The sequence below is a fragment of the Lissotriton helveticus genome, chromosome 8, assembly GCF_964261635.1.
Source record: "Lissotriton helveticus chromosome 8, aLisHel1.1, whole genome shotgun sequence".
In the NCBI taxonomy this organism is placed as follows: Eukaryota; Metazoa; Chordata; class Amphibia; order Caudata; family Salamandridae; genus Lissotriton; species Lissotriton helveticus.
The window spans coordinates 1,667,846,051-1,667,858,923 of record NC_136069.1 but is presented as its reverse complement, the minus strand read 5'-3'; the positions used below and the strand labels follow the sequence as shown (position 1 = coordinate 1,667,858,923).

At 55.8% G+C, this 12,873-nt stretch overlaps 1 protein-coding gene across 1 annotated transcript in view; it reads right to left on the bottom strand.

Annotated features, from left to right (window-relative positions):
• The window catches only part of LOC144774080 (transient receptor potential cation channel subfamily M member 2-like), a 358,014-nt gene that overhangs the window by 238,333 nt on the left and 106,808 nt on the right, over positions 1 to 12,873 (bottom strand). The window contains exon 4 of the mRNA XM_078659107.1: positions 54 to 223. Within this exon, the coding sequence (XP_078515233.1) occupies positions 54 to 223 (170 nt within the window). The remainder of the gene's footprint in view (positions 1 to 53; positions 224 to 12,873) is intronic.

Below are 12,873 nucleotides of genomic sequence, written 5' to 3'. Positions count from 1 at the left end.
AGGACCAGGAAAGGTGGAGAGGAGGTAATACCCACTTACCATCGCCCACTCACCTCTTCCTTCTCCAAGTTGTCGCGGTTGTGCAGGACGCCCCACGGAGCGATGCCGAGGACCACAATCTCCCTGTTGATGATGCTCCGGCTGCGCCTGGTGAAGTCCCTCACCGCCTCGCCAACATGTTTCATCACACCGGCATGGGTCCCGCCTGTGATGATCCAGGCCCCTGCAAACCAATCAAGCGTAGAATCTGAGAGGGAAAAGGAACCGGTGGAGGGGAACTCTCTCATGGAAGCTGCAGGTCCAAGCATGGGAAGCATGGTTGTGTAAAAGCTCTGATAGGCCCCAGAGTCTCTCATTTCTCAAAATGTGCTCTTGCAATCATAAAATCCAACCCAGTTGGCATGCGGTGAGTCCAACTGGTCTACTCAGTTCTTTCTCCCTCTTTACTCACACATCCTATGTGGTTTCCAGTTTTAACCATGCTTGTCCAGTCCTGTGGTCCCCACTTCTGTCACTGGATTTGAGAATGTATTATAATTTCTGTCCCTTCCACTTCTGTAGACTGCTCCACGCATTTACTACTATGTACGTAAAATAAGTAGGCACTTCTGTAATATCCTAACACTCTCTACCAAGGTGCTAGATTGTCACCCTATGTTCTAAGAGTGTTTCTGGATCTGGATGATGAAACTGATTAGCCTTGAGAAAGTCCTGGCGTTATCCGACACATAGGGCGAAACACGTGTCGGCTGTCTTTTCTCTTCTCAATAAAAACTTACAATCAAAACAAAACAAGAGTGAAATGGACTAATTAAGTGGTGAACGGATAAAGTATGGAATACCAGTCTCTGCCAGCAAAATATTCAGATACTAAGGATTCATCCTTGTCGATCAATTATCTATCTGAAAGGAAGGAACATATGCTCTTATATAACCTCACATGTTTCTGGATCTTGCCTGTGCTTAGTCTCTTTAGGAATGCAAACCCTTTTATTACACCCCCCTCTCTATCTTCAGTGAGATCAGAGTTAAATGTTGTAGTCTCTCCTGACAAGACGTGTGTTTTAAATCAATGACCACTTAGGAAGCAGTCCATTGGCTGTCTCCTATCCTCCTATTTCAAGAGATGCTGCCCTTAAATTGTGTTGGAGCTACAAGAATAGGGGATTGCACCCATGTTATGTGGCAAGTCTGACTATCCAGGAAAGTTGAAATGTGTGCCCTGCATGCCACACATGCTGAAACTGTCACAAATGACCTTTGGCCAGTTATCCTCAATGCAGGTGTACATGTGTGCCTGTGTGACTTGTGTGCATCTGTGTTCTGTCTCCTTACCTGGGTGTGTCAATGTGTCTTGCTTGTGTGTATGATTTCTATTCATAGGCTTTGCGTGTGCATAGGCCTCCGTGTGTGTTTTCTATGTCCATGGATTGATATAGATAGGCTTTGTGTGTGCATGAGCCTCTGCATGTGTTTTCTCTGTGCATAGAGTTCTGTAGGTTTTGCAAGTGCACAAGCCTCCATGTGTGTTTTCTATTTGAGTGGATTTCTATGGATAGGCTATGCATGTTCACAGGCCTCCGTGTGTGTTTTCTATGTGCATGGATTTCTATAGATAAGCTTTGCGAATTCATAAGCCTCCGTGTGTGTTTTATGTGTGCCGGATTCTATAGCTAGGCTTTGCGTGTGCACGAGCCTCTGTGTGTATTTTCTATGTGCGTGGATTTCTATAGATAGGCTTTGCATGTTCACAAGCCTCCGTGTGTTTTCTATGTGCGTGGATTTCTATAGATAGGCTTTGCATGTTCACAAGCCTCCATGTGTGTTTTCTATGTCCATGGATTGATATAGATAGGCTTCGCGTGTGCATGAGCCTCTGCATGTGTTTTCTATGTGCATGGTGTTCTGTAGATAGGCTTTGCAAGTGCACAAGCCTCCATGTGTTTTTTCTATGTGAGTGAATTTCTATGGATAGGCTATGCATGTTCATGAGCCTCCGTGTGTGTTTTCTATGTGCATGGATTTCTATAGATAAGCTTTGCGAATTCATAAGCCTCCGTGTGTGTTTTATGTGTGCCTGGATGTCTATAGTTAGGCTTTGCATGTGCACGAGCCTCCGCGTGTATTTTCTATGTGCGTGGATTTCTATAGATAGGCTTTGAATGATAACAAGCCTCCGCATATATTTTCTATGTGCGTGGATTTCTATAGATAGGCTTTGCATGTTCACAAGCCTCCGTGTGTGTTGTCTATGTGCCTGGATTTCTATAGATAGGCTTTGCATGCGCACAAGCCTCCATGTGTGTTTTTTATGTACGTGGATTTCTATAGATAGATTTTGCATGTTCACAAGCCTCCGTGTGTGTTTTCTATGTGCATGGATTTCTATAGATAAGCTTTGCGAATTCATAAGCGTCCGTGTGTGTTTTATGTGAGTCTTGGTTTCTATAGCTAGGCTTTGCGTGTGCACGAGCCTCTGCGTGTATTTTCTATGTGCATGGATTGTTATAGATAGGCTTTGCATATGCACAAGCCTCTGCTTGTATTTTCTATGTGCATGGATTTCTATAGATAGGCTTTGCATGTGCACGATCCTCCGCATGTATTTTCTATGTGCATGGATTTCTATAGATAGGTTTTGCATGTTCACGAGCCTCCGTGTGTGTTTTCTATGTGCATGGATTTCTATAGATAAGCTTTGCGAATTCATAAGCATCCGTGTGTGTTTTATGTGTGCCTGGATTTCTATAGCTAGGCTTTGCGTGTGCACGAGCCTCTGCGTGTATTTTCTATGTGCGTGGATTTCTATAGATAGGCTTTGCATGTGCACAAGCCTACGCGTGTATTTTCTATGTGCATGGATTTCTTTAGATAGGCTTTGCATGTGCAAGATCCTTCGCATGTATTTTCTAAGTGCGTGGATTTCTATAGATAGGCTTTGCATTTCACGAGCCTCCATGTGTGTTTTCTATGTGCATGGATTTCTATAGATATGCTTAGCTTGTTCACAAGCCTCTGTGTGTGCTTTCTATGTGCATGTATTTCTATAGATAAGCTGTGCGAATTCATAAGCCTCCTCGTGTGTTTTATGATGCATGGATTTCTATAGATAGGCTTAGCATGTTCACGAGGCTCTGTGTGTGTTTTCTATGTGCATGGATTTCTATAGATAAGCTTTGCAACTTCATAAGCCTCCATGTATGTTTTATGTGTGCCTGGATTTCTATAGCTAGGCTTTGCGTGTGCCAGAGCCTCCGCGTGTATTTTCTATGTGCGGTGATTTCTATTGATAGGCTTTGCATGTTCACAAGCCTCCATGTGTGCTTTCTATGTGTGTGGATTTCCATAGATAGGCTTTAAATATGCACGAGCCTCCGCGTGTATTTTCTATGTGCGTGGATTTCTATAGATAGGCTTTGCATGTTCACGAGCCTCCATGTGTGTTTTCAATGTGCATGGATTTCTAGAGAAAAGCTTTGCGAATTCATAAGCCTCCGTGTGTGTTTTATGCATGCCTGGATTTCTATAGCCAGGCTTTGCGTGTGCACGAGCCTCCGCATGTATTTTCTATGTGCGTGGATTTCTCTAGATAGGCTTTGCATGTTCACAAGCCTCTGTGTGTGTTTTCTATGTGCGTTAATTTCTATAGATAGGCTTTGTGTGTGCCCGAGGCTCTGTATGTGTTTTCTATGTACATGGATTTCTGTACATAGGCTTTGCTTATGTGTTTTCTATGTGCATGGCTTTCTATACATAGACTTTTTGCATGTTCATAAGCCTCCGCGTGTGTTTTCTGTGTACATGGATTTCTATAGATAGGCTATGCATGTTCATGAGCCTCCGCGTGTGTGTTCTGTGTGAAGGATTTCAATAGATAGGCTTTGCGTGTGCATGAGCCTCTGCATGTGTTTTCTATGTGGATGGATTTCTGTAGGTAGGCTTTGCATGTGCATAAACTTGGTGTGTGTTTTCTATGTGCATTGCATGGATTTCTGTAGATTCTGTAGAAAATAGTTCGACCATTTCCTGCCCACTTTAATAATTTCAACCGCACAAATAAAAAAAACGGCCCGGAAGCACACTCTGTACTGAAAGCGAGGTGAGGAGGTGTGGGGCAGTGCAGCAGTGTTGAGGGGCGGGGAGGTGCAGCAGTGTTGAGGTGTGGGGCGGTGCAGCAGTGTTGACGGGTGGGGAGGTGCAGCAGTGTTGAGGTGTGGGGCAGTGCAGCAGTGTTGAGGGGTGGGGAGGTGCAGCAGTGTTGACGGGTGAGGACGTTCAGCAGTGTAGATGGGTGGTGAGGTGCAGCAGTGTTAACAGGTGGGGTGGTGTAGCAGTGTTGATGGGTGGGGAGGTTCAGCAGTGTTGAGGGGTGGGAGGTGCAGCAGTGTTGAGGTGTGGGGGGATGCAGCAGTGTTGAGGTGTGGGCCGTGCAGCAGTGTTAATGGGTGGGGTGGTGCAGCAGTGTTGACGAGTGGGGAGGTTCAGCAGTGTTGACGAGTGGGGAGGTTCAGCAGTGTTGATGGGTGAGGAGGTGCAGCAGTGTTGAGGGGTGGGGCAGTGCAACAGTGTTGAGGGGTGGGGAGGTGCAGCAGTGTTGACGGGTGGGGCGGTGCAGCAGTGTTGAGGGGTGGAAAGTTCAGCAGTGTTAATGGGTGGGGCGGTGAAGCAGTGTTTATGGGTGGGGAGGTGCAGCAGTGTTGATGGGCGGAGAGGTGCAGCAGTATTGATGGGTGGAGAGTTGCAGCAGTGGTGACAGGTGGGGAGGTGCAGCAGTGTTTACGGGTGAGGAGGAGCAGCAGTGTTGATGGGTGGGGAGGTGCAGCAGTGTTGACGGGTGAGGAGGTGCAACAGTGTTGAGGTGTGGGGCGGTGCAGCAGTGTTGACAGTGGGAAGGTGCAGCAGTGATGATGGGTGGGGAGGTTCAGCAGTGTTGACGGTTGGGGCGTTGCAGCAGTCTTGCGGAGTGTGGAGGTGCAGCAGTGTTGAGGTGTGGGACGGTGCAGCAGTGTTGATGGGTGGGGCAGTGCAGCAGTGTTGACGGGTGGGGAGGTGCAGCAGTGTTGATGGGTGGGGAGGTTCAGCAGTGTTGAGGGGTGGGGCAGTGCAGCAGTGTTGAGGGGTGGGGCGGTGCAGCAGTGTTAAGGGGTGGAGAGGTTCAGCAGTGTTGACGGGTGGGGCGGTGCAGCAGTGTTGACGGGTGGGGAGGGGTAGCAGTGTTGAGAGGTGGGAGGTGCAGCAGTGTTGACGGGTGGGGAGGTTCGCAATGTTGACGGATAGGGAGGTACAGCATTGTTGAGGGATGGGGAGGTGCAGCAGTGTTGATGGGTGGGGAGGTGCAGCAGTGTTGACGGGTGGGGAAGTGCAGCAGTGTTGATGGGTGTGGAGGTGCATCAGTGTTGATGGGTGGTGAGGTACAGCCGTGATGAGGTGTGGAGCAGTGCAGCAATGTTGACTGATGGGACGGTGCAGCAGTGTTGACGGGTGAGGAGGTTCAGCAGTGTTGAGGTGTGGGGCGTGCAGCAGTGTTGACGGGTGGGGTGGTGCAGCAGTGTTGATGGGTAGGGAGGTTCAGCAGTGTTGAGGGATGGGGAGGTGCAGCAGTGTTGAGGTGTGGGGGGATGCAGCAGTGTTGAGGTGTGGGCGGTGCAGCAGTGTTGATGGGTGGGGTGGTGCAGCAGTGTTGACGAGTGGGGAGGTTCAGCAGTGTTGATGAGTGGGGAGGTTCAGCAGTGTTGATGGGTAAGGAGGTGCAGCAGTGTTGAGGGGTGGGGCAGTGCAACAGTGTTGAGGGGTGGGGAGGTGCAGCAGTGTTGACGGGTGCGGCGGTGCAGCAGTGTTGAGGGGTGGAAAGTTCAGCAGTGTTGATGGGTGGGGCGGTGCAGCAGTGTTTATGGGTGGGGAGGTGCAGCAGTGTTGACGGGCGGAGAGGTGCAGCAGTATTGATGGGTGGGGAGTTGCAGCAGTGGTGACGGGTGGGGCGGTGCAGCAGTGTTTAAGGGTGAGGAGGTGCAACACTGTTGAGGTGTGGGGTGGTGCAGCAGTGTTGACAGTGGGAAGGTGCAGCAGTGATGACGGGTTGGGAGGTTCAGCAGTGTTGACGGTTGGGGCATTGTAGCAGTCTTGAGGGGTGTGGAGGTGCAGCAGTGTTGACGGGTGGGGAGGTTCAGCAGTGTTGAGGGGTGGGGCAGTGCAGCAGTGTTGAGGGGTGGAGCGGTTCAGCAGTGTTGACGGGTGGGGCGGTGCAGCAGTGTTGACGGGTGGGGAGGGGCAGCAGTGTTGAGGGGTGGGGAGGTGCAGCAGTGTTGACGGGTGGGGAGGTGCAGCAGTGTTGACGGGTGGGGAGGTGCAGCAGTGTTGACCGGTGGGGAGGTGCAGCAGTGTTGACCGGTGGGGAGGTGCAGCAGTGTTGACGGGTGGGTAGGTGCAGCAGTATTGACAGGTGGGGAGTTGCAGCAGTGTTGACGGGTGGGGAGATGCAGCAGTGTTTACGGGTGAGGAGGTGCAGCAGTGTTTACGGGTGAGGAGGTGCAGCAGTGTTGACCGGTGGGGAGGTGCAGCAGTGTTGACAGTGGGAAGGTGCAGCAGTGATGACGGGTGTGGAGGTTCAGCAGTGTTGACGGTTGGGGCGTTGCAGCAGTCTTGCGGGGTGTGGAGGTGCAGCAGTGTTGAGGTGTGGGGTGGTGCAGCAGTGTTGATGGGTGGGGCAGTGCAGCAGTGTTGACGGGTGGGGAGGTGCAGCAGTGTTGACGGGTGGGGAGGTTCAGCAGTGTTGAGGGGTGGGGCAGTGCAGCAGTGTTAAGGGGTGGAGAGGTTCAGCAGTGTTGACGGGTGGGGCGGTGCAGCAGTGTTGATGGGTGGGGAGGGGCAGCAGTGTTGAGAGGTGGGAGGTGCAGCAGTGTTGACGGGTGGGGAGGTTCGCAATGTTGACGGATAGGGAGGTACAGCATTGTTGAGGGGTGGGGAGGTGCAGCAGTGTTGACGGGTGAGGACGTTCAGCAGTGTAGATGGGTGGTGAGGTGCAGCAGTGTTAACAGGTGGGGTGGTGCAGCAGTGTTGATGGGTGGGGAGGTTCAGCAGTGTTGAGGGGTGGGAGGTGCAGCAGTGGTGAGGTTTGGGGGGATGCAGCAGTGTTGAGGTGTGGGCGGTGCAGCAGTGTTAATGGGTGGGGTGGTGCAGCAGTGTTGACGACTGGGGAGGTTCAGCAGTGTTGACGAGTGGGGAGGTTCAGCAGTGTTGAGGGGTGGGGCAGTGCAACAGTGTTGAGGGGTGGGTAGGTGCAGCAGTGTTGACGGGTGGGGCGGTGCAGCAGTGTTGAGGGGTGGAAAGTTCAGCAGTGTTAATGGGTGGGGTGGTGCAGCAGTGTTTATGGGTGGGGAGGTGCAGCAGTGTTGATGGGCGGAGAGGTGCAGCAGTATTGATGGGTGGGGAGTTGCAGCAGTGGTGACAGGTGGGGAGGTGCAGCAGTGTTTACGGGTGAGGAGAAGCAGCAGTGTTGATGGGTGGGGAGGTGCAGCAGTGTTGACGGGTGAGGAGGTGCAACAGTGTTGAGGTGTGGGGCGGTGCAGCAGTGTTGACAGTGGGAAGGTGCAGCAGTGATGATGGGTGGGGAGGTTCAGCAGTGTTGACGGTTGGGGCGTTGCAGCAGTCTTGCGGAGTGTGGAGGTGCAGCAGTGTTGAGGTGTGGGACGGTGCAGCAGTGTTGATGGGTGGGGCAGTGCAGCAGTGTTGACGGGTGGGGAGGTGCAGCAGTGTTGATGGGTGGGGAGGTTCAGCAGTGTTGAGGGGTGGGGCAGTGCAGCAGTGTTGAGGGGTGGGGCAGTGCAGCAGTGTTGAGGGGTGGGGCGGTGCAGCAGTGTTAAGGGGTGGAGAGGTTCAGCAGTGTTGACGGGTGGGGCGGTGCAGCAGTGTTGACGGGTGGGGAGGGGTAGCAGTGTTGAGAGGTGGGAGGTGCAGCAGTGTTGACGGGTGGGGAGGTTCGCAATGTTGACGGATAGGGAGGTACAGCATTGTTGAGGGATGGGGAGGTGCAGCAGTGTTGATGGGTGGGGAGGTGTAGCAGTGTTGACGGGTGGGGAAGTGCAGCAGTGTTGATGGGTGTGGAGGTGCATCAGTGTTGATGGGTGGTGAGGTACAGCAGTGATGAGGTGTGGAGCAGTGCAGCAATGTTGACTGATGGGACGGTGCAGCAGTGTTGACGGGTGAGGAGGTTCAGCAGTGTTGAGGTGTGGGGCGTGCAGCAGTGTTGACGGGTGGGGTGGTGCAGCAGTGTTGATGGGTAGGGAGGTTCAGCAGTGTTGAGGGATGGGGAGGTGCAGCAGTGTTGAGGTGTGGGGGGATGCAGCAGTGTTGATGGGTAGGGAGGTTCAGCAGTGTTGATGGGTGGGGTGGTGCAGCAGTGTTGACGAGTGGGGAGGTTCAGCAGTGTTGATGAGTGGGGAGGTTCAGCAGTGTTGATGGGTAAGGAGGTGCAGCAGTGTTGAGGGGTGGGGCAGTGCAACAGTGTTGAGGGGTGGGGAGGTGCAGCAGTGTTGACGGGTGCGGCGGTGCAGCAGTGTTGAGGGGTGGAAAGTTCAGCAGTGTTGATGGGTGGGGCGGTGCAGCAGTGTTTATGGGTGGGGAGGTGCAGCAGTGTTGACGGGCGGAGAGGTGCAGCAGTATTGATGGGTGGGGAGTTGCAGCAGTGGTGACGGGTGGGGAGGTGCAGCAGTGTTTAAGGGTGAGGAGGTGCAACACTGTTGAGGTGTGGGGTGGTGCAGCAGTGTTGACAGTGGGAAGGTCCAGCAGTGATGACGGGTGGGGAGGTTCAGCAGTGTTGACGGTTGGGGCATTGTAGCAGTCTTGAGGGGTGTGGAGGTGCAGCAGTGTTGACGGGTGGGGAGGTTCAGCAGTGTTGAGGGGTGGGGCAGTGCAGCAGTGTTGAGGGGTGGAGCGGTTCAGCAGTGTTGACGGGTGGGGCGGTGCAGCAGTGTTGACGGGTGGGGAGGGGCAGCAGTGTTGAGGGGTGGGGAGGTGCAGCAGTGTTGACGGGTGGGGAGGTGCAGCAGTGTTGACGGGTGGGGAGGTGCAGCAGTGTTGACCGGTGGGGAGGTGCAGCAGTGTTGACCGGTGGGGAGGTGCAGCAGTGTTGACGGGTGGGTAGGTGCAGCAGTATTGACAGGTGGGGAGTTGCAGCAGTGTTGACGGGTGGGGAGATGCAGCAGTGTTTACAGGTGAGGAGGTGCAGCAGTGTTTACGGGTGAGGAGGTGCAGCAGTGTTGACCGGTGGGGAGGTGCAGCAGTGTTGACAGGTGGGGAGGTGCAGCAGTGTTGACGGGTAGGTAGGTGCAGCAGTATTGACGGGTGGGGAGTTGCAGCTGTGTTGACGGGTGGGGAGGTGCAGCAATGTTGAGGGGTGGGGCACTGCAACAGTGTTGAGGGGTGGTGAGGTGCAGCAGTGTTGACAGGTGGGGCGGTGCAGCAGTGTTGACGGGTGGGGATGTTCAGCAGTGTTGAGGGATGGGGAGGTGCAGCAGTGTTGAGGTGTGGGGGGATGCAGCAGTGTTGAGGTGTGGGCGGTGCAGCAGTGTTGATGGGTGGGGTGGTGCAGCAGTGTTGACGAGTGGGGAGGTTCAGCAGTGTTGATGAGTGGGGAGTGTTAGACGGGGACCCTGAGGGTCGGCCGGATACCGAGGGAGAGATCCCCGGGGGGGGGGACCGTCTCCGGCGATCGTACAGACAAGTTACCTCCCTCCCCACAAACAGGCACCACACCAAGTCGAGTTCAAGGCTTTATATAAGGTTCTTAAGGCAAGGATATCAGCGATACAGGATATCTTGGACCCGGGGGTCCTCTCACTTCTAGTCTCTGTAGGGAAAGGGGGTAGCGGGACAGTCTTGGTACCGGATCGGTACAGGTAGGGGTAAAAAGGCGAGCTCACAATCCTCGAGCTGGAGTGTCTGTGGATCGGGCCGCGGCAGCGCCAGCAGGCCAAGGTGATAGTCTCATAAAGCAGAGGGCCGCGGCAGCGCCAGCCGGCCAAGACGATGGTTTCACGAGGCAGAGGGCCGCGGCAGCGCCAGCAGGCCAAGACGATGGTTTCACGAGGCAGAGGGCCGCGGCAGCGCCAGCAGGCCAAGACGATGGTTTCACGAGGCAGAGGGCCGCGGCAGCGCCAGCAGGCCAAGACGATGGTTTCACGAGGCAGAGGGCCGCGGCAGCGCCAGCAGGCCAAGTCGATGGTTTCACGGGGCAGAGGGCCGCGGCAGCGCCAGCAGGCCAAGTCGATGGTTTCACGGGGCAGAGGGCCGCGGCAGCGCCAGCAGGCCAAGTCACGGATGAGTTCTTCGCGGGTCTCTCGACTCCAGGATACAACTGCCTTCCTGGTCTGGTCCTGCCCCAGTTATAGGTCTGGTCCCCTTTGATGTCCGGACCCTCGCGCCTGGGGGCCGGGAGGTCCGGGATGAGGGAGTCCAGACACCCAGCAGGGGGGTGGAGCCAGCGCCCAGGCGGCCTGGGGTGATCGACACCTGGCGGAGGAGAGCCGTTGACGATTCCTTCTCCCATTGACTCGCCAAGTGGTCACTCTGCCTCCTGGGAGGATGGTGGGGCCTCGATGTCGGGGCCGGCCGGGCCCGGGGTTAGGGTCGAGTTGAGGCCACGCGGCCTCGTGCTGCAGTGCCCCAAGATGGCGGCCGGGTCGATGTCGTGGGGTAGATGGTGACCCGGGCCAGCTGGGTCCGGAGCTGGTGTCTTGTAGTGGAGGGATTGCAGGGTACTTCGGGTGGTCGTTGGTGGACTCTGGCTGGGGATGCAGGGAGAGCCAGGGTCCTGGTCCCATTGCGGGGAGGGGGGACAGCTCGAACATGCGGCCTGTCCAACATGCGTCCCCCCCAGCTGAAGGCGGGGAGAGTCAGCCATCTTCCTGGGGACTCTCCTCGCTGAGGCGGAAAAAGCGTGACAGGCCGTCGGCGTTGGCGTGGTCCTGGCCTGGACGATGTTCCACCGTGAAGTCCATCCCCTGCAGGGAGATGGACCAGCGCAACAGCTTCGGGTTCTCCCCCCGCATTTGCATCAGCCATTGCAGGGGTCGGTGGTCTGTTTGCACCCGGAAGTGGGTGCCGAAGAGGTATGGCCGGAGCTTCTTGAGTGCCCAGACTACGGCGAAGGCCTCCCTCTCAATGGTGCTCCAGCGCTGTTCTCGGGGCAAGAGGCGTCTGCTGATGAAGACCACCGGATGGTCGACCCCTTCGGCGTTGAGTTGGGAGAGGACGGCCCCCACACCATGATCGGAGGCGTCCGTCTGCACAATGAATTCCCGGCTGTAGTCGGGAGCCTGGAGCACGGGGGCCGTGCACATGGCGGTCTTTAGCTTCTCGAAGGCTGATTGGCAGTCCGGGGTCCAGTTGACGGTTTTGGGGCTCTTTTTGGAGGTGAGCTCTGTGAGGGGCCCCACGATGCTGCCATAGTCCTTCACGAACCGCCGGTAGTATCCGGTGAGCCCCAGGAAGGCCCGGACCTCCGTTTGGCTCGTAGGTGGTTGCCAGGCCTGGATGGCAGCAATCTTGAGTTGGAGAGGGGCCACCAGCCCGCTTCCCACTTGGTGTCCCAGGTAGGTCACGGACCCTTGGCCAACTTGGCACTTGCTGGCCTTGATGGTGAGCCCGGCTTGCTGGAGGGCGTGTAGAACCTCCCGCAGGTGGCGGAGGTGGTCGGTCCACTGGTGGCTGTACACAGCAATGTCGTCCAGGTAGGCGGCGCTGAAGTCTTCCAGGCCCGCCAGTACCTGGTTTACCAGCCGTTGGAACGTTGCCGGGGCGTTTTTCATGCCGAAGGGCATGACTTTAAAGTGGTAGTGCCCGTCTGGGGTAGAGAAGGCGGATCGTTCTTGGGCCCTAGGGGTGAGGCCGATCTGCCAGTAGCCCGCTGTTAGGTCGAAGATGCTCAGGTAGCGGGCGGCCCCCATCCGGTCAATTAGCTCGTCTGCCCGGGGGATGGGATGAGCGTCGGTCCGGGTAACTGCATTCAGCCCTCGATAGTCCACGCAGAACCGGAGCTCAGGGGCAACGCCCGGGGCAGCTGCCTTGGGAACCAGGACGACTGGGCTCGCCCAGGGACTGTCTGAGGGTTCGATCACTCCTAGGGTCAGCATCTTGGACACCTCGGTCTGGATGCAGGCTCGTACCCGGTCTGGTACGCGGTATGCTCGGTGTCGAATAGGAGGGCTGTCCCCGGTGTCCACATCGTGGAGGCACCAGGGGGTGACTCCGGGGGTGAGGGAGAACAGGGAGGCGAACTGCCTCAGGAGCGTTTGGCAGTCTTGGCGTTGCTCCGGGGACAGGGCCTCGGAGAGCTGGACCCCTTCCACTGAGCCATCCTGCTCGAGGGCCCTCAGTAAGTCCGGAAGGGGTTCGGAGTCTTCTTCTGTCCCAGTATCGGTAGCCATTAGGAGGCTGAGTTCGGATCGCACAAAATGGGGTTTGAGCCTGTTGGCATGGAGGACCCGTAGGGGGTTCCGGGCAGTCTCCATGTCGATTAAATAGGTGACGGGCCCCTTGCGTTCGATTACCTTGAAGGGCCCGGACCATCTGTCTTGGAGGGCACAGGGCTCAACCGGGGACATCACCCAGACCTGTTGTCCAGGTTCGAACTCAATGGAGGACGTGTGCTGATCGTACCACCTCTTCATGTCCTCCTGACTGGCCTCGAGGTTGGCTTTGGCGGTGTCTCGGAACCGCCGGGTCTGGTTGCGGAGAGCCAGGAGATACCGGTAGATGTCCGGGGGAGTTTTCTGGGGAGGCTGCTCCCAACCTTCCTTGACTAGGCTGAGGGGGCCCCGGACGGGGTGTCCGTACAGTAGTTCAAAGGGGCTGAAGCCGAGGGACTTCTGCGGGACC